Below are 25,384 nucleotides of genomic sequence, written 5' to 3'. Positions count from 1 at the left end.
AATGCATTTGCTCTGCAGGCATTCGTGAAGTATATGTGCTGTGATGTACTGTACACATTACCTGAGATGACACTGAAAATAGAAATTGTTGTCTTTGTATTAGTACAATTACATGATCTTATTATTACTACAGACTTTATCCCATATACATGGACTTGTAGTTCAAGAACTTTCTTTAAGACTTTATGACATTTTCTTATGTTAACTGTTGTTACTACTATTTCAACTATGAAATGATCAAGGGTTAAGGATACAGAGTACTTTTCCAGCTCAATATTATGTAAAAATCAACACCTATTGCCTTCAGGCACTGTTTATAATGTATATATTTTACAGATTTTTTGTCCGATATCAGGTAATGCAACACACTTTTTAAACAGATTAGAAGTATTTTGAATATTTTTGAACTTGCTTAAGGGTTATTAGAAAAATTACACAGAAATTTATGCATTTTTTCCCAAAATGCTTCCTCAAATTGAGGTACCATTTAATCCAATGTTATACTTTTGAAGAAGACCAATTTTTTGCCAGATATGCTTGACATGATGGCTGAAGTACTAGTCCTATTTAATTCCACCAATTGTGTATATTACAAGGATTAAATGTATCATATCTTAAATTTCAATTTTTACAAGTTTTTTCCTTATAAAAATGTTGTTTTTCTATAATTTAGTTGATTCTGCTATAAAGCTTGTGTCTACTACATAAGTATGGACTATTGTAAGTTACAGAAAAAAATTAGAGCAATGTTTTATAAACTTTAGGAAATATTTGTACCTGAATTTTGAAAAATACAACTTGCAGGGAATTGCAAATGAACATACGAATCAAATTAAGCTGTGCCTCAGGACATTCCTGAAGCATAGTCGTCATCGTGCAGCATTTCTTCGTCTTCGAGCGTCCTCTTGGCATTCCTTTTAGCTCTTCTTGCTTCTTTGGTAACTTGAAGAGTGAATATTTCAGCTTCATGCACCTGTTGTCTGTCATATGCAAGCAATTGATTTTCCATATTAGAGCCGCATTTTGTGCCTAAATTTCTCAGGACTTCCAACCTTCCTATCACTTCATCATTGAAACATATCCTTGCGTCTAGTACACCAGCTTTTAATGTATTTAGTCCTACAAAAATATTCTTGGGTAAGGGTCAAAACTTTCATTTGTATTCTGAGTGCTCCCATGAAGACATTTACTAAGCAAAACAGGGTCACTGAGGTCTCTAAAATTTGGTTTTATTTCCTTCATAACAGGCTCAGGAAGAGGATGCTTATGATGGTACATTTGACCACTTTCTTTTGCTTTTTCATAACCACATCAAGAATCTGCTCCTTAAGGGCAAAGTCCGTGAACAGGGTGGTCATCTGTGAACAACTTATGAAAGTAGGTGGCCCATACAGCTTTTCTCATTGCTGTAACATCATTCAGAGGTTCAGTTCATCTAATGGCCAGTCCATAATAAGTCTGAATGAGGTGTATTTCAGTTTCTGTCAGCCTCGGCCAGACAGAGATTGTCAGATAGCAACTTTCCTTTCATTTGTCTTCATAGCTTCCTCAATCTGCCCCCAGGGGCTTCAGCTAGAAGTACGCACCTCGGCCAGACAGAGATTGTCAGATAGCAACTTTCCTTTCATTTGTCTTCATAGCTTCCTCAATCTGCCCCCAGGGGCTTCAGCTAGAAGTACGCGGGTGGCGTCCGCGGGAACCCGAGCTGAGTCTGACATTGCTTTCACTTACTTGTGTCAGGCCCCTTCTTTCTCCTTCCCTGTCGGCCTCCCTTGGCCAACTCTTGCTTTTTAGACCCCAATGCTATTAGGTTTCGAGGCCCGAGGGTGTCTTTCCAATTTTCTTATTCCTACTTATAACCCAACTCCTGAGGGGAGCCCACCCCTTAAGAAAAGCCAGCAGTCCTGTGAGCTCTGAGGATAACACTGCAGGTTGGGCGGGAGGCCAGCACACTCTCTCTGTAAAAAAATTAAACATGCTTTCAAGACTACAAGTAAGCCTCGGAACATTACTGACAAAAATAGACGACGTCAATGGCAAAGAAACGTGATACGATTTGGCACATGGAATGTAAGGAGTCTGTACAAGACAGGAGCTGCAATCTGTGTGGTCAAGGAAAGTCAGAGGTACAAACTAGACCTAGTTGCACAGCAAGAGTTCCGGTGGGACGATGCTGGGCGCATTGATGTTGAAACTGTACAATTCTTTTCGGAGCCTGTGAACAAGGTCATCTGTTAGGCACTGGTTTCTGTGTCAGTAAGACGTTGGCCACTAATGTTTCAGAATTCGTTTCAGTCAACCCAAGAATATCTGTTCTAACACTGGAAGTAAAGCATATTAAGGCGACTTTTGTGAACTGTCATGCTCCCACGGAAGAGAGCGAATGTGAAGTGAAAGACGAGTTCTATGCACAGCTAGAGGCAGTGATGGACGCTATACCAAATGGACACCTGAGGATCCTCCTTGGTGATATGAATGCCAAGGTTGGGAAAGAACAGATATTCCAAGACACAACAGGTAGGCACAGCCTACACAACCTAAGCAATGACTATGGAGTTAGGTTTATCAGCTTCGCTACATCATTAGGGTTGTTCATCTCCAGCACTAACTACCAGCGGAAAAACATACATAAAGGAGCCTGGGTATCACCAGATGGGAGAACTGTAAATCAAATAGACCATGTTGCCGTTGATCTCAGAGCCAAGAGATGGGTGTTAGACATTAAGATGCCGAAGGTGGGTGTGATCATTTTTTGGTCAGAGGCCGTTTAAACATACAGTGTAAAGGAAGAATGGGGCCTAAGTTAAAAAGAGTGGAAAGGTACCATGTGGAGAAACTGAAAGATGAGGCAACGAGGACCAGATACCAGTTGCAACTTAGTAACCGCTTTGAAGCACTCAGTGAAGTGGACGCGAATCAGGACCTCAAACTAATGTGGGGAAACATCCAGAGCTCAGTTTGGGATACAGCAAAGGAAACACTCATGGGAAACCCAGTGGGCAAGAAGATCTGGTTTGGAAAGGAATGTGCAGATGCCCTGGAAAGGAGAAAGGAAGCCAGGAACAAGTGGCTGAAGGGGAAAAATCTGGCACAGGCCAAAGCACAATTTGAGGAGGTCCGAAAGACTACACAAGCAATTCTGAGAAGAGCAATGAGGAAATACATAAGGAATATCATCACTGAAGAAGAAACAGACTTCAGAGGACAAAAGACGAGGGAAATGTTTCTGAGGGTGAAGTACCTCTGAAAAGCTCACCAGACCAAGCAGAAATTTGTCAAAGATTCCCGTGATAAGATCCTGACGAACGATAGGGACATAGCTGAGAGATGGAAAGAGTACTTTCGACAGCTGTTAAATTGTGATGAACCCGAACTGCAGTTTGATTTCCAGTACCCAATTACAGCCGATGCAGACTATCCCCCACCTACCCTGGATGAGATAAAAACCAGAATCAGACACCTTAAACAGAATAAGAGTCCAGGTGAAGATGGAATACAGGCTGAAATGATTCTGGCAGGAGGAGAGAAACTTGCAGAAAAAATACATCGACTGATACAGGCAATATGGACCAAAGAAGAACTACCAGGAGAATGGAAAACAGCTCTGATTTGTCCAACACATGAGAAGGGCGATGAACTGAAATGTGATAACTATCGAGGAATCGCCCTGATTAACGCCTGCTATAAGATCCTGTCCAATTGCCTCATACATAGAATTCAGCCAGTGGCAGAATCAGTGATTGGGGAGTACCAGGGAGGCTTCTGGCCAGGACGGTCAACAGTAGATCACATCTTCAGTCTCCGGCAGCTCACTGAGAAACTGGGTGAATATGGTAAAGATTTGCATATTTTATTCATTGATTTTAAGAAGGCCTATGATTGCATACATCGCAAGATACAGTGTATCATATGGATAATTGCTGGAAACAGAAAGTTCACAGTTCTTTTCAAAATAATACTTGTTTCTATAATAGAAATAAAGGGGGCGTGGCAGGATACATGACTGTAACTTAAAAATTTGGTATATATAGGTCATTTTTCCTTTGAAACCCTACAATGTATACATCAATGTAATCAGGAAAGACTATAAAATTTAATAAAGTCATAATTTTTTTTAAAATTTTTCCACCAATTATAAGTACCCTGTCCTTAAGTTTGACATCCTAATTTCAGTTAAGCTTGAGCATTTGTAACATTATCTAGTTCATATATGTTTGCGTGGTAGATAATTATATTATATTGTTATAACTGACAAAACTCAGTGGATGCTTTTCTCTTTTTGTTAGGTACTTTACTGATTATGGAGCAGCTAACAGCTTAAAAGAATTTGAGGATATTATGTACTCAGCTGATGCATGCTATATTATGGCCCATAATGGATGGGTTATGAATGACGATCCACTTCGCAATTTTGCTTCACCAGAAAATAATGTTTATTTGAGAAGAGAACTCATTGCTTGGGGTGACAGTGTTAAATTAAGGTAAAGTCATCACACTAATTTATTTTAATTGAGTTTACAATAGTATGCTTCTAATATGTTTTGAATAAAATGAGGAAAATGACTTCATTACCTACAGTTTGCTTGCTGATACAAAAATTTCCCTGTCTGCAACATTTATATTATTTTGCATTGAAAAGTCAGTGACACATAAACTACACCACTTTTGTTTGTGTACCAAAAGTAGAACAAGGTGTGGTAGGTACAGTACAAGGAACAATGTTCACATGTGGTCAAGGAACACATCTAATTACTAACTATGTGATTACAAAGAAACACACAATATAGTCTTGAAATTCGTAAGTTCTGAACAGTGTCACTTGCTGGCATGGTTGGTGCTGAAAGAGGTGTGGCTCAGCTGGGAAGGTAGATGCTGAGCAAGGTGGCAGTCTCATCCCTGTGTTTCACCAGCATGATGATATTCTGCCACATAGCAGCAGTAGAGATTGTGTGACGCAAGTGTTTCTCAAAACTTCTTGGTATGCATCATCACATGGCATTCTGTAGTGGTGCAAGCACACATCAGGAACCAATATTAATGCCGCAAAGAAAAGATAGAGACTGGTCAATGCTAGGTTAGTGGAAGTCTCACTATGGACCAAGCTGTTGTTATCTACCTGTAGCCAATGACCGTAGTATGCAGATATTCAGACTCATGGCAGGATCAACAGCTAGGGACAGAAGTAACACATGAAGGAAGAAAACTGCTGCCTTAGCAGAGGGTCATTGTGAGCTAAGGATGTACAGAATTGTTAAGACAGCTGTGTGGTGAAAGGCCGCCACAATTCGAAAACTGATTTATGGTATAAACAAAGAAAAGTGACTGATTGCAGTTTTCTGTATCTATATACCATCCAATATCTTTGACATCCTTCTAATGCTATGCCTTAGAACATATTCTGAGCTCAAACATAAAGAGGTACCTTGAACAGAATAAAGCCTTGCATGTCAACCCACATGGGTCCTGCAATCATTGTAGAATTGGCATTTGCTTGAACAAAAATTATGCCAAGGAAAGTGACATAATTAGCTTTCAACTAATTATGTCATTCCTGTAAAAAATATGGCAGTAGGGAATGTCCTGTATGCAGAAGGTCTAGAAAAATGGTGGGAACTTAAAAATTTATAAAGTACCAGTGCAAGGAAGCTCTTCACCTGGAGATGGCTACTTCCGGTTAAGTAAGCAACCTGAGGACCTGTAAGAGATGTGGAGTATATTCAATTAAAATTGATTTAAAGAACACCCTGAACTATAACAAAAGTGTTATTGCTTGTCGATACTCAATGGATTTAATGACAGTAGACTTGTGGCAAGTAATGATACAATGAGGAAAGTATCAAATATAGTGATGGAGATCAGTGCAAGGTAACCTTTAGTTCACTAGTCCTATCAAAATAAAATAAGTTTGGATTCATTAATCATAAACTGAGGTTGTTTGTTCAAAATAAAACAAGCTGTTTTAAATACCATAACCATGTCCCTATTGCTCCAACTTATAAGGGCAAGGTTCACTATGCTTCTTCCCAGCTGTTTGAACAGCTTTGTCAGGAAAACTATCAGTGTTTAGAGTGTCAACAACAAAGAGTGCAGCTGTGATTTCTTGATGTGCTACTGTACTTTTATCAGGCTTGTGAATCTGCCCCTAGCAATAAACAAAACCAGTACTGCACATTATGCCACTTGCATCTTTTTTTTAATTGAGTTTGACTGACTGGAAAACTTTCTTGGTCTATGGATAAAGGCAGGATTGATTCCTTCTTCAGAGAATGGACAATACATTGAGTGGTTAGTGAATGTGGTGTTCTCTTCACTCCCTAGTGGGGGAAAAACTGGAGCACTTGGATGACAACTATCATGAATCCTACTACTGAGGAAGGTCATGCTTTTGCTATGTAGATAGCAGCTTGTAGGGTGCTCCTGCAAACATCTACCAAGTTGTATATGGTACTTCTTTTTACAATAATTATTTAAATAAGTCACTGAAGTCTTGTGATAATCCTTGAACCAAGGGATTGATGTCAAGCAAGAATTTATTTCAAAGACACTGTTTCATATAACACACTGCTGATGGAAAATGCAATATTCTCAAAGACAAGGACACTTTATTTACATGTGATGTGATAGGTAGTTCACCATAGTAGAAGTATATGATAACAAATTCAGACTGAATGAAATACATGCCACAGTAAAGGGTGCCCAAACAGATGCATCAGTGCTTAGAGTACCCCATTTGGTGACAATGCAGTTGTGTACTCTCACATGAAAATGATCATAAAGCTGCCAAATGGCATCCTGCAATAGGTTGTCACAGACATCTACCACCTATAATTTCAATTTGGCAATGGTTCTTGCATGCTCTGGAAAGCAAGTAAGTTCTCACTTCATGTCCAGTACATGTTTAGTTGACAAGAGATCTGGTGAATCACTGATCATGGCTGTTGTCACACACCACAAAGATCACATTCCATTGCAGCAGCCATATGTGGATTTGTATTGTCCTACATAAAAAGTACATCACTTTCCTGTCAAAGAAATGGAAGTAACATGGAGATAACAACATATGAAATGCAGTGTGCACTGGTTAATCCTCTCTGCAGAAGCACCAAATGTGACCACAAGTTGTAACTGATGATCCCCCACACCATGAAGTGTAGGACAGGATGTGTGTCATTGACAAATGCACTCCAGAATAGGGCACTCACCAGGCCTATGCAATCATTCACATACAGACAAACCTGCTGTCATCACAGAAGACAGAAGAGTGCCATTCCACTCTTCAACTGACTCTTTCAAGACATCAGAAAGACTGTGCTTGGCTGTATCATGATGTCAGTGGTAGCCTAGTCAAAGGTACACATGCTGGAAGCAGCACACATTTTCTCTCCCACATGGCCACTGATGCAGTTACAATGTATTTTGTAAATTTAGTTAAATATCTTTATAGCTACTTTCCTCTGTGGTTTCCTTTAATTTTAATGCACTTATCATCATTGCCAGTAGTTAATCACTTCTCACAGTACATCCCAGGTGAATTAAAACAACTATGAAGCCATTCTGACATTGTCTCCTGCCATTTTCTAGTTATATTTTCTCTGTGGTTGATGGTTAAAAAAGTACTGGTGACGTAAATTTAATTTCTTTGGGGAGATTCCACGCCCTTGTCTTGACGTTCACTACCTCATGCCAGGCCCATTTTTTTTTAACTAGTTTTTCATCCTTTCCAAGAACAACATATTCTTTGTCCTTGCCTTTTCTCACTACTCAGAGGTGCAGCACCATATGTGCCACTGGTGGGCATTATCTTCACTAACGCTTAGATCCTTCATATCAGTTCATATATTCATCACTCAGCTGATTTGAGATTTTCCTCTCCTTCTTCTCTTTGTAACCATGGGAAAGTACTTTTTCATGTCATGACCATCAGGCAAGTATTTTTGTTATGTGTTATTATCTCAACCTGGATCCTGAGAGTTTTAGAGAAGACTTCATAACTACCTCTCATGAATATATTGTGCACTTTCTCTCTCAATATTACTGCTTCCACCCATCTTGACATGAACTTTTCTGTTTTTGAAACTTTTGCTTGTGTGTCATTTTTGATGCCCAGGCTATCACTGCCATAAAATAGCATTCTTCTCACATCTGTTTTATAAATTTTGCCCTTGGTTTTTTTTGAGAATTTGCATCAGTCAGAATCTCTTGCTGAAAACAACATAAAATTTGAAGAAATTAATGTTCTTGAAAATTAAGCACTAGTTCTCTGCAAATGAGCTGTATTGCACAAGAACTGACCACATCATTAGAAGTAATCCATGAGAGTAAATCATGAAATGAAACAAAATATTCTAAATTTTTAAATGTTTGTTTTGATAAGAACTTTAACTGGAAGTCACATATCTGAGCTTTGCAGCTGCTGCTTTACAGATAGTATCAGATTTTGGAAAGCTAGTCTTATCCATATTCAAAATTTTATTGAAAAATATGAGATTATTTTGGATAGCGAATTTGGTGATTTGTAATATGTAGTCATATTTTCTATATTTTAATGTCGTGTATGACATACTAGTTTACTTCACAATAAATTCCTAATTATTTTCAGATATGGTGAACGACCTGAGGACTGCCCATTCTTGTGGCAGCGAATGCAAGAATATGTGGAACAGACTGCTCGTGTATTTGATGGAATTCGGTTGGACAACTGTCATTCAACTCCAATACCAGTTGCAGAAGTAAGAGGCTTTAGGGAAAAAGTCTAAATAATTCAAGCAGTTTGATATACTTTTACATAAATTAATCAACCTATATAATTGTGGTCAAAAACAACAAATGCAATAAAATGAAACAGCCAATAGTTCCTCAACTCTTAAAAAAAATTAATGTTGTGATAAAATGCCACAGGTTGTGTAACAGTTTATTTATTTGACTAGTTTTGTTCATCAGACCAGAGCAAGGTTTAAAGCACCACTCAGCACCATCATTAACACAAAATAGTGAGAGTTGCATCTAATGCCACTCATCCCACTTTGTGTTGACAAAGGATCCAAACGGTGCTTTAAACCTTTGCATTGCCATGAGGGCAATGAAAATCTGAGGATGTCTGTGTCTGATGGGAGAAACTAGTCAAGTGAATCAAATAATATGCTGTCTGTGGTGGTTTATTTGTACGCTAATTATGACTGTCACTGTGTCCCTAGCAGGCGATTCTTTCATTTGCTCATAAAGAAAAGTTGGTTAATATGACAACTGAAGAAAATATAACTTCAGTTCTATATAAATATCTGTGACAACTTCCAACTTAATGTGAGCAGGAGTTTGCTTGTAAAATGTCTTCTTTTCATTCCCACAAGTTATTTCATGATGGATTTCCTACAGTAAGTTCTTTGCCCATTCGCTTCCTCAGATTCTCATAAAATTGTGTAATTTGATAATCGCCTGCATTGTTGACAAAAAAAAAAAAAAAACCACAGATTTGACAGGAATCATCAGATGTAACAGTTATGATGGTGACCTTTATTTCATCAAGATGCTACTGCTGTTGCTGCAGACGGGAAATACAAGTCTTCTGTTAGAGTCAATTAGATTATTCAAAAACTGAGTATATTCCCCCTTAATTCATGAGATGCACCAAGCTGAATATATTAGTGCCAAGGTTAATAATGTGATTCTTTATTTTTCGTAAGTCTTCAATGCAGCTATGAATTGCTGCATAGAAAAAAAACATATAAACACACAGTAAATCAGACCAGTATCCAATTAGACTGAGGCTTTCTTAATAAACAAAACTTATCACACTCTTCTCAGTTGGGACACATCATCAGAAGTGAAGGTAGTACTGTATGTATGTTGAGGAAGTAATCATAACTATTATTGTTCATGATAAATATAAATAACTTGTTGTATCATAAGTTCCCTGAAGCCATTTGTGAATGACACTGTGGTATATTAGAAGGTTGCATTATTAGAACATTATTTGAAAATGCAGGAGAACTTGCAGATTATCTCCACAAAAACTGCCAGCATCTCCTCAGCAGAAGTAGATGTAATATAATGCACATAAAAAGTGTTGTAACTGCGACCGGGACGGTTGCGGGGTAGCAATGACGGAAGGTGTGGCAGGACCCGCGGAGAGGCCTGCGAACAACAACACAACGGAAGAGGACAGACACGACCAACGTAGGATGGAGCGAATACAACAAGACCAAACAACAGAGTCCCAAGGAAACAAACTCGTACACGAACCAGGAAGTAAGCAGTCTAGTGCAAAGCGAGGTGTAAACTGACGTAAGTGAGATTAGACTGACTGGCTGAGCGAGTGGGTGGCGTTTAAGTACGCTATCGGGGCTCCGCTATTGGCCGCTGGGACCACGTGTTCCACTGTGGCACCCCCACACTAAAAGCAGGCCAGGAGGCACTTGCCACCACAGCTTCAGGCACGATGGTGCAGAGACCTCTATGGGTCTTCGACGTCCATGACGTCTGCCACGGATTCAGAAAAAAGGGATAATGAATCTTTGCTACTGGTCATCAGTCACTGAATTGAGTTACAATTATTGAATATATGTGAGTGTTCATCTCAGATGTTTTATGTTGTTGGGAAGTTAGGTAAAAGACTGTAATTCCATCGCAGAATGTGAAGTACATGTTACCAATCCATAAAGGAAGTTTATTATGAGAATCTGATATTCTTGAGTATGTTCACCAGTCTGTTACTCTTACAAAGAACAACTCATGGAAGATGAAAAGATTCATAGAATATTTCCACTGGTTCATTGTCAGGTTTTCAGATGATGCCACAGTAATTCCAAAATGATCATCGTGACAAAATTAAAGAAAGTCATATTCATGCATAGGACTGCTCGTAGTTGACAAGCAAACTGGGAAAAAGGTACTGGTACAATACGAATCCTCCAACATGGACTGTAAAATCACTTGCAAAGTAAAAAATGTTGGTGTAGGTGTAGGTATAGAGCAGGCAGCTCACTTATCACAGTGACACACAGCACTCAAGAGTAATAGAGACATTTCATATTCTCATTACAGGAATACTGTATGTCATAGAAACAACATGACAGATTATTTTGTTTAGCCTACTCTGTCTTCCTTTGTGTACATTTTACTCTGGTTCTCATGAAATGCAATAACCAGTTACATTTAGCAAGAGTACTCCTTGTCACAAATTAATTTATAAATAACACAAGCACATGCCAGCTGCAGACAAGAGATGAAAAGTTTTAATTAACATTGAAATCCCCACAAATCCACACTCAAGAATGTACCTCTAGAACAAACACTTTTGGAAGTTGTGTCACACTGCTGATGTTATTCTCTGAAAAATATTTCATAGCTAAAACAATGTTTCTAATGCTGTTGTTGTTGTTGTTGTTGTTGTTGTGTTGTTGTTGTTGTTGTTGTTGTTGTCGTCGTCTTCAGTCCTGAGACTGGTTTGATGCAACTCTCCATGCTACTATATCCTGTGCAAGCTTCTTGATCTCCTAGTACTTACTGCAACCTACATCCTTCTGAATATGCTTAGTTTATTCATCTCTTGGTCTCCCTCTACGATTTTTACCCTCCACGCTGCCCTCCAACACTAAATTTGTGATCCCTTGATGCCTCAGAAGATGTCCTACCAACTGGTCCCTTCTTCTTGTCAAGTTGTGCCACAAACTCCTCTTCTCCCCAATTCTATTCAATACCTCCTCATAGTTATGTAATCTACCCATCTAATCTTCAGCATTCTTATATAGCACCACATTTCAAAAGCTTCTATTCTCTTCTTGTCCAAACTATTTATTGTCCATGTTTCACTTCCATACATGGCTACACTCCATACAAATACTTTCAGAAACGATTTCCTGACACTTAAATCTATATTCGATGTTAACAAATTGCTCTTCTTCAGAAACACTTTCCTTGCCATTGCCAGTCTACATTTTATGTATTCTCTACTTCGACCATCATCAGTTATTTTACTCCCCAAATAGCAAAACTCCTTTACTACTTTAAGTGTCTCATTTCCTAATCTAATTCCCTCAGCATCACCTGACTTAATTCGACTACATTCCATTATCCTCGTTTTGCTTTAGTTGGTGTTCATCTTATATCCTCCTTTTAAAGTCACTGTCCATTCCGTTCAACTGCTCTTCCAAGTCCTTTGCTGTCTCTGACAGAATTACAATGTCATCGGTGAACCTCAACATTTTTATTTCTTCTCCATGGACTTTAATACCTACTCTGAATTTTTCTTTTGTTTCCTTTACTGCTTGCTCAATATACAGATTGAATAACATCGGGGACAGGCTACAACCTTGTCTCACTCCCTTCCCAACCACTGCTTCCCTTTCATGCCCCTCGACTCTTATAACTGCCATCTGGTTTCTGTACAGATTGTAAATAGCCTTTCGCTCCCTGTATTTTACCTCTGCCACCTTTAGAATTTGAAAGAGAGTATTCCAGCCAGCATTTTCAAAAGCTTTCTCTAAGTCTACAAATGCTAGAAATGTAGATTTGCCTTTCCTTAATCTATTTTCTAAGATAATGCTAGTTAGACTGAGCACAAGGGAGGAAACGCCATCCTTGTTGTCAATTGTGTCATAATGCTAGACAGGCTCAATAGGGCGACCACTAATACAAAAACGTATAAGGTTTTGTTCCTTTCTTGATTTCCCCCAGATTTACCAGTTGTGCCAGTCAGCCCTACTCCAGGAGCCAACATTACTTTCATTCAACAAAATATGCCTGTTGTTGACCAATTACCACTGTAAATGCACATAGCACTGCAGCACATGTTAAGTTCTTTTTTGGTTGAAACAGCCCTTCCTGTCCTGTTGGGCATGGGCTGCCAAACTCCATCTCAGTCACAAATGTCAGTTTTACATTAATTACATGGTCCATGATGCCATCATTTGGTTGGCATCTGACAAGGAGGTGTATCAATGAGCACTAAAATGTGACAGTACATCTTTGCCTGAAGTTTTAAATATTGCTCAGTCTTTTGAGGTATCTCATGCTGCTGGTGATCAAATTGAAGCTTGGTATGACATTGCTGCAGTGGCTCCTGTTCCCAATCATCAGGCATGACTTAGTTCTTGAGGGGAGGACAAAATAACAGCTCCACAAATGTGGCCTCTGTGCCATACTGGACAGCAATGTGCCAAATAACAACCACAGCAGCGGTAGGGCTCAGCACTCACTTCGTACTCATTCTGTTTCATGCAATATGACAAGGCTGCATGCTCTAAATATTGGGCAACTTGCAACAACTGTAGGAGAAAAGGACATATAGCATCAGTGTGTTATTTCCAGCCCTCTCCTGCAGATATGGTCATGGATGTTAATTGTGTGTCTCCAGTGCTTATGAATGATAAAGAACTGTTTATTGACATGTGAATGGTGGACAAAGTGCTCTGACCACAAGTGGACACAGATGGAGCTGTGACATTGCTGAACTCATAAACTGATGTCGACCTGTGATCTCTGGCATTTTCTCTGGTTATTTGACATTTGTTGAGTTACAACAAGTAGCATATTCCAATTTTGTGGCATTTTGTGGCTCCCACGGTGTATAAACCTGTGATTGATTCCTTGACTTTACAGGTAGTGGATGATGCCATCACCAACACTGTGTTTGGTCTGGATGCTTTCAACCTTTCTGATTTTCCATTATGGATGCAGTTCACCTCATTTCTGACCAGGTCTATTGGCACAATTAAGTTCTCTGTGTTGAGTTCTTGTCTTTTTTGGATAAGTTAGGTTTTTCCATTAACCTTACAGCCCATATTATCCTGAAACCTATGGCCCAGCAGCACTTTTTCTGTGTGCATCCCATTCCAGTGGCCTTGTGTGATGAGGTGAAATCAGAATTGGACAGGCTAACATAATTGGGTGTTATACAGGCTATTACTTCAAGTGAGTGGTTTACTCCTCTCATTACTGTTAAAAAACGAAATGGGCAGCTTTGCCTTTGCAGCCACTTTAAAGTTTCTGTTAATGCTCAATCTACCATTGACACCCTGTGCCCTGATAGCACAAGTTATTGGCCAAACTTGCCGGGGACCAGTTTTTCTCTAAAACTGATTTAGCTGAAGTGTATTTATGGATTCTATTGGATGAGAGTTCAAAAAGCTCCTTGCGATCAACACACCCTTCAAGTTTACCAATATCAGTGTGGCGAGCACCCCAGTGATTTTTCAGTGTTTTTTGGGACAATTGCTAATGTATGTTCTGACATGCATTAACTGCCTTGTTGACATCATTGTAACAGGTACATCCACAGAAGATCATTTACACTACTTACACTCCTTGTTTACAGTCTTGCATTCTGCGGGGTTGAAGTGCAACTTGCCAAGTCACACCTTTTCTGGCCATCCATTGTGCATTTGGGGTTTGAGGTTTGAGGTTTGTTGGGATGGCGTAAAGCATTTATATCATCATGTCACATCTTTCACAGCTCTGCTTCATCCTTCCCAATGTCAAAGAACTCCAAGCATTTTAGGGAAAGTTTCCTATTGTGACAAATCCATTCTATGTGCAGCCACATTGTCCCATCCTTTGTAAAAATTGCTCCACAAGGATGTTCCTTGTCAGTGGATGCTGGCCTTTGATGATGTGTTCATGCTGTTGAAATCTAAATTGCATTCTGCTCCTTGTTTGGGTGCCTTCCATTGTAGCCGCCCCCTTTGAGATTGGCTACAGATGACTCTCAGTATGGCCTTGGGGTCATTCTTGCATGTCACTTTGAAGACAGTTCCAATTGTTTGATAGCTTAAATGTCAAAAACACTCAACTCCTCTCCACAGTATTGCTCCCAAGTTGAAAAGGAACTGCTTACCATCATCTCTGTCCTCAAGAAGTTTCATGTATTCCTGTATGGATCTAAGTTCCACCTCATTACAGACCATGAGCTGTTGGTTGCATTGTTTAATCCTTCAACTCTGTTGCTGAACAAAGCAGCACATTGCCTGCAGCTTTGGACCTTGTTTCTGTCTTGTTACACCTATGAAATACATTTTTGGCCTACTATGCAGCATGCCGATGCCGATGCCATTGCCAATGCACTGTCCTGGCTTCCAATGGGGCTGGATCCTACTTTTGATCAGGATGAGCTCCTTTGTTTTCACTTAGACATTGAGGTGCAATGTATAGTGGAAAGTTTTCCTATTATGAGTTCCTGGATCACAGTTGCTGTTGCTACTGATCCTGTTTTGTGCCACACTGTTGACCTTATTCAACATGATTGGCCAGACAGGCCTCTGGGCACGTCTTCTGATCTTTTACATACCTATTTTGCCCCCCATCACCCCCTTTTGGTGTTTGGTGCTGATGGTCTCTTAGTTACAGATGGGCTGTTACCCAGGAGCAAGATCCCAGCTGCTCTACAGTGACATGTGCTTCAGTTCCTACATCAGTGACATTGGGGAGTCTCTGGTACCAAATTATTGGCTGGTCAAAATGTGTTTTGGTCTGGCTTTGACGAGGACATTGTGCATGCCCACACCGCAGCTACCATGCGAATGTGACCACGTTGATTTCGTGAGACCATTCCTCAATTCTTACTGGTTGTTGATTGTGAATGCTTTCTCTAATTTTCCATATGTTATGTGCTGTCCTACAGCTCAGACCCTTTAAAAAAAAAAATTAACTGAAGGACTGCCTAATATGCTTGTGTCAGATAACAGTTCTCAGTTTGCTTCTCAGACCTTCCACAGTTCCTTTGCCAGTCAATCCATTCACAACCTTCACTCTCACCTGCTCTTCTGCCACTGGTTGGGCCAGTATCCTTGATCCTTGGATCTGTCACCATCAGTGTCTCTGGTGCCCCACCCATGTGGCCAACTCCCTCACCAACAGTGCAGTTCCATCATATTGAGGACCCAGATGTCATGCACTGCCAGTGCAGTGCTCTTATCGCCAGTCCTTCCTTATGGTACTTTGAAGGAGGGTGGGATGTGTGGTGGTGGTGGTGGTGGTGGTGGTGGTGGTGGTGGTGGTGGTGGTGGTGGTGGTGGTGGTGGGGTGGGGTGGGGTGGGGGGGGCAGGGGGAGCAACACTGTGTATGCATGTTTCCACAGGTTTGCCTCTTCCACCCCTACTCGCCAGTTCTGACCCAGAATTTCCTTCTGCTGCCACTGTCATCACCTGCAGTACCTGCTAGAGAGGCCGTGGATATGTCATAAGTCACCCTAACTCCCACATCAGAATAAACAGCCTTCCCACAAGAGGTAATGTGTGCTATAACCCTGAATGCAACACCTAGATATGCGCTGTGGCACCAATTAGTCTGCCCATGGCAGCTGCGTGGGCTGGCCACCAGAGGCCACCCATGGTGGGTCACAAGGCTAGTGCACATGGCACTACACTCACAGCCCTTCTCTATAGAAAGACAGCACAGCCGCACTCCTTCTCAGATTGTGTTCTACTGCTTATTGTACTGTTTCTATATTTGTTATTTACTTGAATGTGGATCAATAATCTTTATTCTTAGTGGCCACACCATTGATTGTGTCTATCACTATGACAGGAACAAACTGTGAGTACTACTACTTCAGCTCTGGATGACCAGTTCAACAGATTTTATTCTTTACATCAGTTTGAAATGTTAGTCTCACCATATTTTTCACCATCATGATTGTGAACATTTTTTCTCTGCAATGAGTATTACTTTAAAACTGGTGGAATTATGTCTTGAACATACCTGCGCACTCTTGAGAATACACTGTGCACCCCTCTATGATAAGAACTTAATAACCTTGCTGTTAAAAATACTTGTCTATAAGAAATACTATTCAGATGTAATAAACATTTCTGAACATGCATTTAAACATTTTATTATGAGACATATCAAGAACACTAATTACGTAGGACTAAAACTTCTTCAGTAATGTCTTGTAGTATGTATTAAACGAAGATGAAAGAAATCATTAACTTAAAAACATCATGTTATTTTGAGACAGTGCTGGACGTTTTACATACTTCTTTATTTGTATATTCTGTGTTTCAGTATCTTCTTGATGCAGCTCGAAGAGTTCGTCCTGACTTGTATGTGGTTGCTGAGCTGTTTACTAATTCTGACCAGAAAGACAATATTTTTGTCAATAGACTTGGAATCAGTTCACTCATTAGAGGTAAATATTTCAACTGCAGTTGAAATTGCATGAAATTACAGTAATATTTGTTATGCTGTTTTTAAGAGAAGACTGAATCTCAAGTTTTGGGAACCTTATGTTCCAATTAGAAGTGCAAAGAAATAGACAGAGGAAAATGGGCTGATGACTGAAAACTAGAAGAAATGGAAAGTGTCACCTACTAGCAAGGTAAAGAATGATAAATACAGTGGAACTGAAATCAAGTATGGGGCATGCATGCCTTCTACCCCTCCCCTACTTCCAACCCCGTACCACCTCCATGCACACAGACACAAACTTAGAACAGTGCAACATCAACATCTAAATACATACTCTGCAAGCCACCATATGGTGCGTAGCAGAAGGTACCTGGTAAATGATTACACGGAGTGATTAGTATGGGTAAACCCTGTAGGGAAATAGTGGCAATAAAACTGGGTGGTCTGCTGTAGAAGTGAAATTAAATAAAATATTAAAATGTGTGTTAGCTAGAGAAAATAGAATAATAAATGCATGAGAACTGTTGAAAACAAAATGATGGTTTGTAAAATGTAGAGGCAAATGAAATGTACACTCTGGGCTGCAAAATAATTCAGTGGCATGGAAATGTGTATTTGTGTGCCTGTGCTTGTTGCACATAGAAAAAATTGCCTCTTATGTGATATTACTCCATACATACCACATGAAATAATAAAGGAAACAATGTGTCTAACCCACCTCTAGCAGCCTAGTGTCCCATATCAGATACACAAACAATTTCCTTAATTGTCTTTAAACCATCCCCACTCCATTATCTCCTAGACTCCTACTTGTCATTTTTGATGCCACATCCCATTACAGGAACATCCCCTATTCCCCAAGGCCTTCTTGCTGTCAATCACTAATTCTCACAATGTTCTACCAACTCCAAAACCACATCATCATTTTTTACACACCCGAAAAACTACATTGTTATCCATAATTTCACTGCCTCTGAGGGGAAGATATCCACAGCATGGCCATGTATACCTTCATGGCTCTGTCTATGCCAGCTTGCAGATGATTCAGCTAGATAAAACCTTCCCAGCCACCCAAAATCCTACCCCATGTCCAGTTCAGTTCCATTGATTATACCTTTAGGCTTTAGTCCCAGAGCTAAAACACACTATCATCATTCCTGAACAGTCTGAACACTTTCTCTTCCATCATAATCACCTGATCCTCCTCAGTTGCATCCCACTTTCCTGTATGTTTACCTCTCCCTCTCTAATGATTTTGTAAAAATATCTGCCTATATTAGTCCCACTAACCCCCAACAGTACTCCTGTTTTGATAGCTACCATCTATTAAACACTAAAAAAGTCTTCCATATAGACTGGCTACATTTGTGATTTGTGGTGATGAAAAATTCCCTGCCCAATATGCTCAAGGTCATACTGAGGCCTTCCTTCAAACCTAATCCTCAAACAAATCTCACATGCTATATCCCATTTCCCTCTAATCCCCTGACTGCCACTTTGAACCAGCTGAAAAGGAGTATCCACTCATCACCTAATGTCACCCTGGACTGCAGTAACTAAACCACATCCTTTGGCAGTGTTTTGCCAACCTATTGTGGTGTGTGAATATGGGGAACGCCCTACCCTCAGTCCTTTCTGCCTTCCCAGAATGATTTATCACTGACATCACAATCTACAAGATATACTGGTTGATCCTTATGCTGCACCTACTACCAATCCCTCGCTACATGGGTCATATCTCTGTGGTGCACGTAGGTGCTGCTCTATTCACCTGTCCAGCTCATCATATACCAGTCTCATCACTGGTATATCCTATCTTATCAGAAGCAGGTCCATCTCTGAAAGCACCCATGTCATGTACCAGCTCTATTGTAACATTTTCAAAGTCATTTATGTTGGCATGATCACCAACCAACAGTCCACCAAATAAATGGCCACCCTCAAACAGCAGTCCAGAACAGAGTTTATTGCCCAGTGGCAGAATACACTACCAAACACACCATACTTGTCCTCATAGGTTCCTTCGCAACCCGTGCCATATGGATCTCCTCTCCCACTGTGACAGCTTCTCTGAACTGTGTACATATACATTACTCTTGTAACACATCCTTTGATCCTGCAGTCCTCCTGGTCTCAGTTTGTGCTAGCCCCAGTTCCATGCTCACTTCTGTACCTGTCTCCATACAGTCTGCCCCCTTCACTTCACTAGATCTACACTCACACCCTTCTCTCCACAATCTCCATCTTCCTTTGTTCTTTCTTCCCCTTATAGTCCATTCTTCCATATTGTTGTGTGCCACGTGCAACTTCCATTGCTGCCTTCAGTGTCAACTTAATGGTGTCATAGTACTGTCCCTTCATCCCTTTCATCTAAACTATCAGCCACCTTTGCCTCCAACCCTCCATCCTGCTGTCTGTCTCTTTTGTCCCCTCACCCACTCCACAAGATACAAACCCTCACCCAAATCAAGCTGCAGAACCAGTACTAAGTAGTCAACCTGGAAAAGGTAGCCATGTATGAGTGTATATATGTATTCTGTACTAGGTAGCTCTGAAGAACATCATAGTCCAAAGGCCTAGCAATGTTTTCAGTCTTTTTTATGTGCCTACTAACCATTTAACACCTCAGTTATAAGATGAGTTCCTACCTTTACTTCTTTCTAGTAACTATATTCCACCAAGGTCTTTGCTACATCTACATCTACATCTACATTGATACTCTGCAAATCACATTTAAGTGCCTGGCAGAGGGTTCATCGCACCACCTTCACAATTCTCTATTATTCAAACCTCAAATAGTGCATGGAAAGAACAAACACCTATATCTTTCCGTACGCGCTCTGATTTCCCTTATTTTATCATTGTGGTCATTTCCTCCAATAGTAGATCTGTTACATTTTCCAAGTGTCCTGCTAACAAAATGCAGTCTTTGGTTAGCCTTCCCCACAACATTTTCTATGTGTTCCTTCCAATTTTATTTGTTTGTAATTATAATACCTAGGTATTTAGTTGAGTTTATGGCTTTAAGATTAGACTGATTTATCATGTAACCAAAGTTTAATGAATTCCTTTTAGCACTCATGTAGATGACCTCACACTTTTCGTTATTTAGGGTCAACTGTCAATTTTTCACCATTCGGATACCTTTTCTAAATCATTTTGCAATTTGTTTTGATCTTCTGATGACTTTATTAGTCAATAAATGACAGCATCATCTACAAACAACCTAAGATGGCTGCTCAGATTGTCTTCTGTTGTTATATTGACAGTATTACAATAAACTTGAGCTGTATACAGATATCTTTTATTCAGATGTAGCATAAGTAAACTTATGTTACCAAAAATGGACCCAGATATATGCTTGGTTCTTTTTTGTCAAAAAAAGGGGAAGATAGATGATCAATATGTCAAAACTTTCACTGTGCAGCAGATGCACATTGCCTGAAATTTCATGATAGGTTACATATATGTACCACTCCTGTCCTCAAGCCAAAGGACCACATTTCTCCCCCAGTCCACTACACAGTTTTAATTTGTCAGCAGATTTCAGACTGAAAAGGAGAGTATTACTTTCTTCCTTCTCATTTACACTGTGTTATCTACAGTAATAAGACATAAAAGCTCATCTAGTCCTTTCTTCCCCTGCTTCTCTTCTTGTCACAGTCTATTTCTGATTACTTTCTACTTCCATTTTGTGTCATATACTTATCTTCCAAATGTTTGGTCTTATTGTAATTCTCATGATTTTCTTTTTGGAGGCTTGAACCCAGTTTTCTTTATGTTCTGTAAAACATATTTAGGTAACATGTTTAAGTAATTAACACTGCAAGTTGTCAGGTAAGCACGAGAAAAGTCATTGCAAATGTGAAATGCTGGTACATTAATAAGGCTGACAGCCTTTCTAAATAAATAAAACATAATAAGTGATGCACAACATGGATTCAGAACTGGCGGATCAACACAGTCAGCTATTTATACCTTCTTAAATGAAATTCTAACTGCAGTAGATAATAAGCAACATGCGTCTGGCATATTTCTTGACCTTACTAAAGCTTTCAATGTAATTGATCATAATACTCTGTTGAAGGAGCTAGGTAATTGTGGAATACGAGGCCTGCCAAACAAATGGATACATTCCTACCTTCATCACCATCAACAGATCACTCAAATAAAATACAAAGACATAAAAATACAAAAAATTTGTAATTTTTACAGTAATGCACAAAACATTACATATGGAGTTCCTCAAGGGTCAATCCTTGGGCCAATTCGTTCCATTCTTTATGTTAATGATTTGTCAGAAAAAATAACTAAAGGGACAACAGTACTTTTTGCAGATGACACAAATATCTTAATCAAATCATGTGATGAGGAAAGCCTACAAAAAACAGCTACAGGTATAATACAAAATTTGACACAATGGTTCAGAACAAACAAGCTAATAATAAATAATGAAAAAACAGTGACAGTCAATTTCCACAACTCACAGAAACTACATCCTGCAAGACCAATTTTTAAAATTTATGGGAAAACTGTCTCATCTGTGAGCGACACAAAATTTTTAGGTATACATATACAGAAAAACCTAAAATGGGAGACACATCGTAACCATGTAAATAAAAAGCTAAACACACTTACGTACGCAGTAAGAATCCTCACACAAAATACAAGCCGTGTGTCTGTGATCACAATGTACCATGGCAGTATTCAGTCACTGCTGATGTACGGCATTATCTTTTGGGGGAACTCTGTAGGTACAAACAAAACATTTAGGCTACAGAAAAAGATTGTTAGAATAATAAACCATGCTAAGTACAGAGACTCCTGTAGACCAATATTTAAAAATCTCAGTATACTGCCTCTTCCTTGCTTATATATGTATGAAATATTAAATTTCACAAAAGGAAGTATTTTAAAAGACAGAGATATCTTCAAGTATAACTGTGATTACCACCCCCATGATACTAGGCAGAAGCATTACTTGCATGTCAATACAGTAAGTACAAACATTTGTAAGAGAGGAGTGTGTCATACTGGCATAATGCTGTACAATCACATCCATCCTATTTGAAACACATGCTAAATTTACAAAAGTTTAAAGTGAAACTGAAAGAGTACTTGCTTGACCACTGCTTCTATTCTGTTTCCGAGTTTTTAGAGTACCAGAAAAGTGTAGTGTAATTGCCCAAATATTCTTAATAAGTCTATCATTTTATTTTATTATATTAAAATTGTCATCAATATTCAACATATATTGAATAATTTTTAATTATTTATCCTTTCAAAATAACAATGTGTATGATGATGTATATACTGTACCAACCTGACTTGTCCTATATCGTTTGTGCAAAATCTGTACCTAAACATGATTTACAGGACCAATAAAGAAATACAAATGCAAATACAAATACAGTTTATCTGACAAGAGTATTGGCTGCAAGCATGCAAAGATACATTCATTGTATCCTGTGTCAGTTTAAAGAATGCAGTTCCATGCCTGTTGCACTTGATTTCTCATACAAGGCTGGTTAATGCTGATTGTGGATGATGATGAAATTGTCATCTGATGATGTCCTGTACATGATTGATTGGAGGCAGATCTGGTGACTGAGCAGGCCAAGGCAACATGTTAGCGCCCTGTAGAGCATGCACAGTATGTAGGCAAGCATTATCCTATTGGAAAACGTGCACCCCCCCCCCTCCCCTCCCAGTGGAATACTGTTGTGAATGACAGCACAACAGGTAAAAATCACCAGACTGACATGCCAATTTGCAGTCAGGATGCATGGGATAAGCACATGAGTGTTCCTGCTGTTATATGAAACTGCACACCATGCTACAACTTGAGGTGTAGGTCCAGTGCCACAGATGAGTTGGTTGCAGGCACTCCCCTGGCCTCCTTGTAACCCACACATGGCCATCACTGGCACAGAGGCAGAACTGGCCTTCATCAGAAAATACAACAGTCCTCCACTCAGCCCTCCAATGAGCTCTTACTTGATACCACAGAAGTTTCAAATGGTTGTGGTTTGGATTTGAGTGGAATGCACACTACAGTGCATCTGGCTCAGAGCTGTCCTTGAAGTAACTAGTTGTAACAGTTCATTGTGTCACTGTGGTACCAACTTCTGCTCAAATTGCTGCCACAGCCACAGTACAATGCCCCACAGCCATACATCAAACATGCCAGTCTTCCCTCTTGGTAGTGCCACATGGCCATCCAGATACCAGTCTTCTTGTGATCTACCTTCCCATGACCATCACTACAGTGGCTACATTCCTGCCAAGTCTTTCTGCAATGTTGCAGAAAGAACATCAAGCTTCTCATAGCTGTATTTCACATCCTTGCTAAAACTCAGTGAGCTGTTGATAACTGCATCTTCTTTGTCTTAAAAGTATTCCTGACTATCAAGTCACTATGTCTGATCTCAAAGGTAACTAACACTCATGGCTGGTACTGTATGTATTTATAGCAAACCTGGTTTGCACCCTCGCATCATCTTTAAGTTGTGGAAATATGCCTACCAACTTTCATTTATCTTGTACAACTGAGTTTTGGTTACGATATTTTTCTTTCTAGTGGTGTATTAACTATTATTTTAAACCTGTATATTTTAAATAAGTCATGCACTACCATCAATGTATTATGCATTTTACTTATTTTTGTGCTGTTTTAATCTGGAGACAGATATTAGAAACTTAATTTTTTTTTTCTTTTTGCAGAGGCAATGTCAGCTTGGGACTCTCACGAGGAGGGACGACTTGTGTACCGATATGGTGGAGAACCTGTAGGTGCTTTCCACCAACCATCACTTCGACCACTTGTTCCATCAGTAGCACATGCTTTGTTTTTAGATTTAACACATGATAACCCTAGTCCCATTGACAAAAGATCTGTGTTTGATTTGCTTCCAAGTACTGCACTTGTGTCAATGGCGTGCTGTGCATCTGGTAGCAACAGAGGTTATGATGAACTGGTTCCACATCATGTAAGTTTTTTGAATCAGCAAACTACATATTTCTCATTATGTCAAAATATTTTACATTATACAAATGTGAAAAGCAAGTATAAGAAAATCAAATATAGGTAACAACACACAAAAAACAATTATCATTAAAAGAAAAGAGAAGTAAAGCCTTAGATGACAAATGAACTTAGAAATGGACAAACTTAAGTGACAAAATTTTCTCTAACTTTGTCTGGTGAGCCTTGTCAATGGAAATTGAGGATGATCCTCACAGTTGATATTTTTGATATGAGTTTCAATATATTTCATCTTGTGCTTTAGGCTTACTATTGATGCTTGTAGATTTGATGTTCAATAATACCAGTTCTTTCAATATAAAAATATGTTTTCCTATATTTTATGCATTTTCCAGATTCATGTAGTTGATGAATTCAGACAGTATACTGCTTGGACTGAAGATGATGATGCATCAGAAGGTGTTGGAATTCGCTCAGGCATTATTTCAGCTAAAAAGGCTTTGAACAAATTACATTTTGATTTGGGAATGTCTGGCTTTAACCAGGTAAATTAAGTCTTTAAACATTTCGTTATAAACATGATAACTTATGGCTACAGTCACATGTTCCCATAATGTATGTTCAATGTAAGTTCTTTACTTGTACCAGTACACATATACAAGAAGCTTCACTTCTCTCCTTAAAAATTCCTAGAATGCCTAGAGTAGTATATAAATAATGGTATGAGTAGACATCATGCCAAGAGACATATTGTTTCTTGTAACTGTTAGTGTAAGTTATTAGCAATTGTATTAGCTGAAACTGATGTTTTATTTTGTGACAAGACCTACACATCCAAATATTGTGAAACTTTGATGCAAGAACCAAGAGAAATGTAATTAATTATAAATGGAATCAGATAATAAGTAGCACAAGTTTCAAATGGATTTACTCGTTCAATTAAGACCAGTTTTGGGTGATTATTAGCCCATCTTCAGTTGAGCAAGGCTGTGGTAGGAAAATGAAGAAACTATAATAAAAGGTTGTATACCACCTAGCACTTGTTAAGTTTTCATAATAGTGAGAATTCACTGCCCAGATGTAAATATGAAGTTCATACGGTCAGGTTAGTCAGAGTGAAACATGGGTTTCACACCACATAATCAAGAAAATTACCTAAAGAAATAGGTAGTCAAAGAAAGAAGAAAAGGAGGGAAAACAAGAGAATATCAGTGGGCAACATAAGAGAACTTACATCATGCGGCACTTGGCCACCACACACTGGACACCAGGCTGCA

The 25,384-nt window shown here is 39.2% G+C and overlaps 1 protein-coding gene across 5 annotated transcripts in view; it reads left to right on the top strand.

The window, feature by feature from the left end:
* The window catches only part of LOC126297597 (glycogen debranching enzyme), a 181,122-nt gene that overhangs the window by 99,137 nt on the left and 56,601 nt on the right, over positions 1-25,384 (top strand). For all 5 annotated transcript variants that reach the window (XM_049988575.1, XM_049988577.1, XM_049988573.1 and 2 more), the window contains exons 9-13: positions 4,287-4,481; positions 8,600-8,729; positions 17,000-17,123; positions 23,846-24,111; positions 24,503-24,652. In XM_049988575.1, the coding sequence (XP_049844532.1) occupies positions 4,287-4,481; positions 8,600-8,729; positions 17,000-17,123; positions 23,846-24,111; positions 24,503-24,652 (865 nt within the window). The remainder of the gene's footprint in view (positions 1-4,286; positions 4,482-8,599; positions 8,730-16,999; positions 17,124-23,845; positions 24,112-24,502; positions 24,653-25,384) is intronic.

This window comes from Schistocerca gregaria, chromosome X, assembly GCF_023897955.1.
Source record: "Schistocerca gregaria isolate iqSchGreg1 chromosome X, iqSchGreg1.2, whole genome shotgun sequence".
In the NCBI taxonomy this organism is placed as follows: Eukaryota; Metazoa; Arthropoda; class Insecta; order Orthoptera; family Acrididae; genus Schistocerca; species Schistocerca gregaria.
Note: the sequence above shows the minus strand (reverse complement) of the source record. Positions and strands in the feature narration are given on the sequence as shown.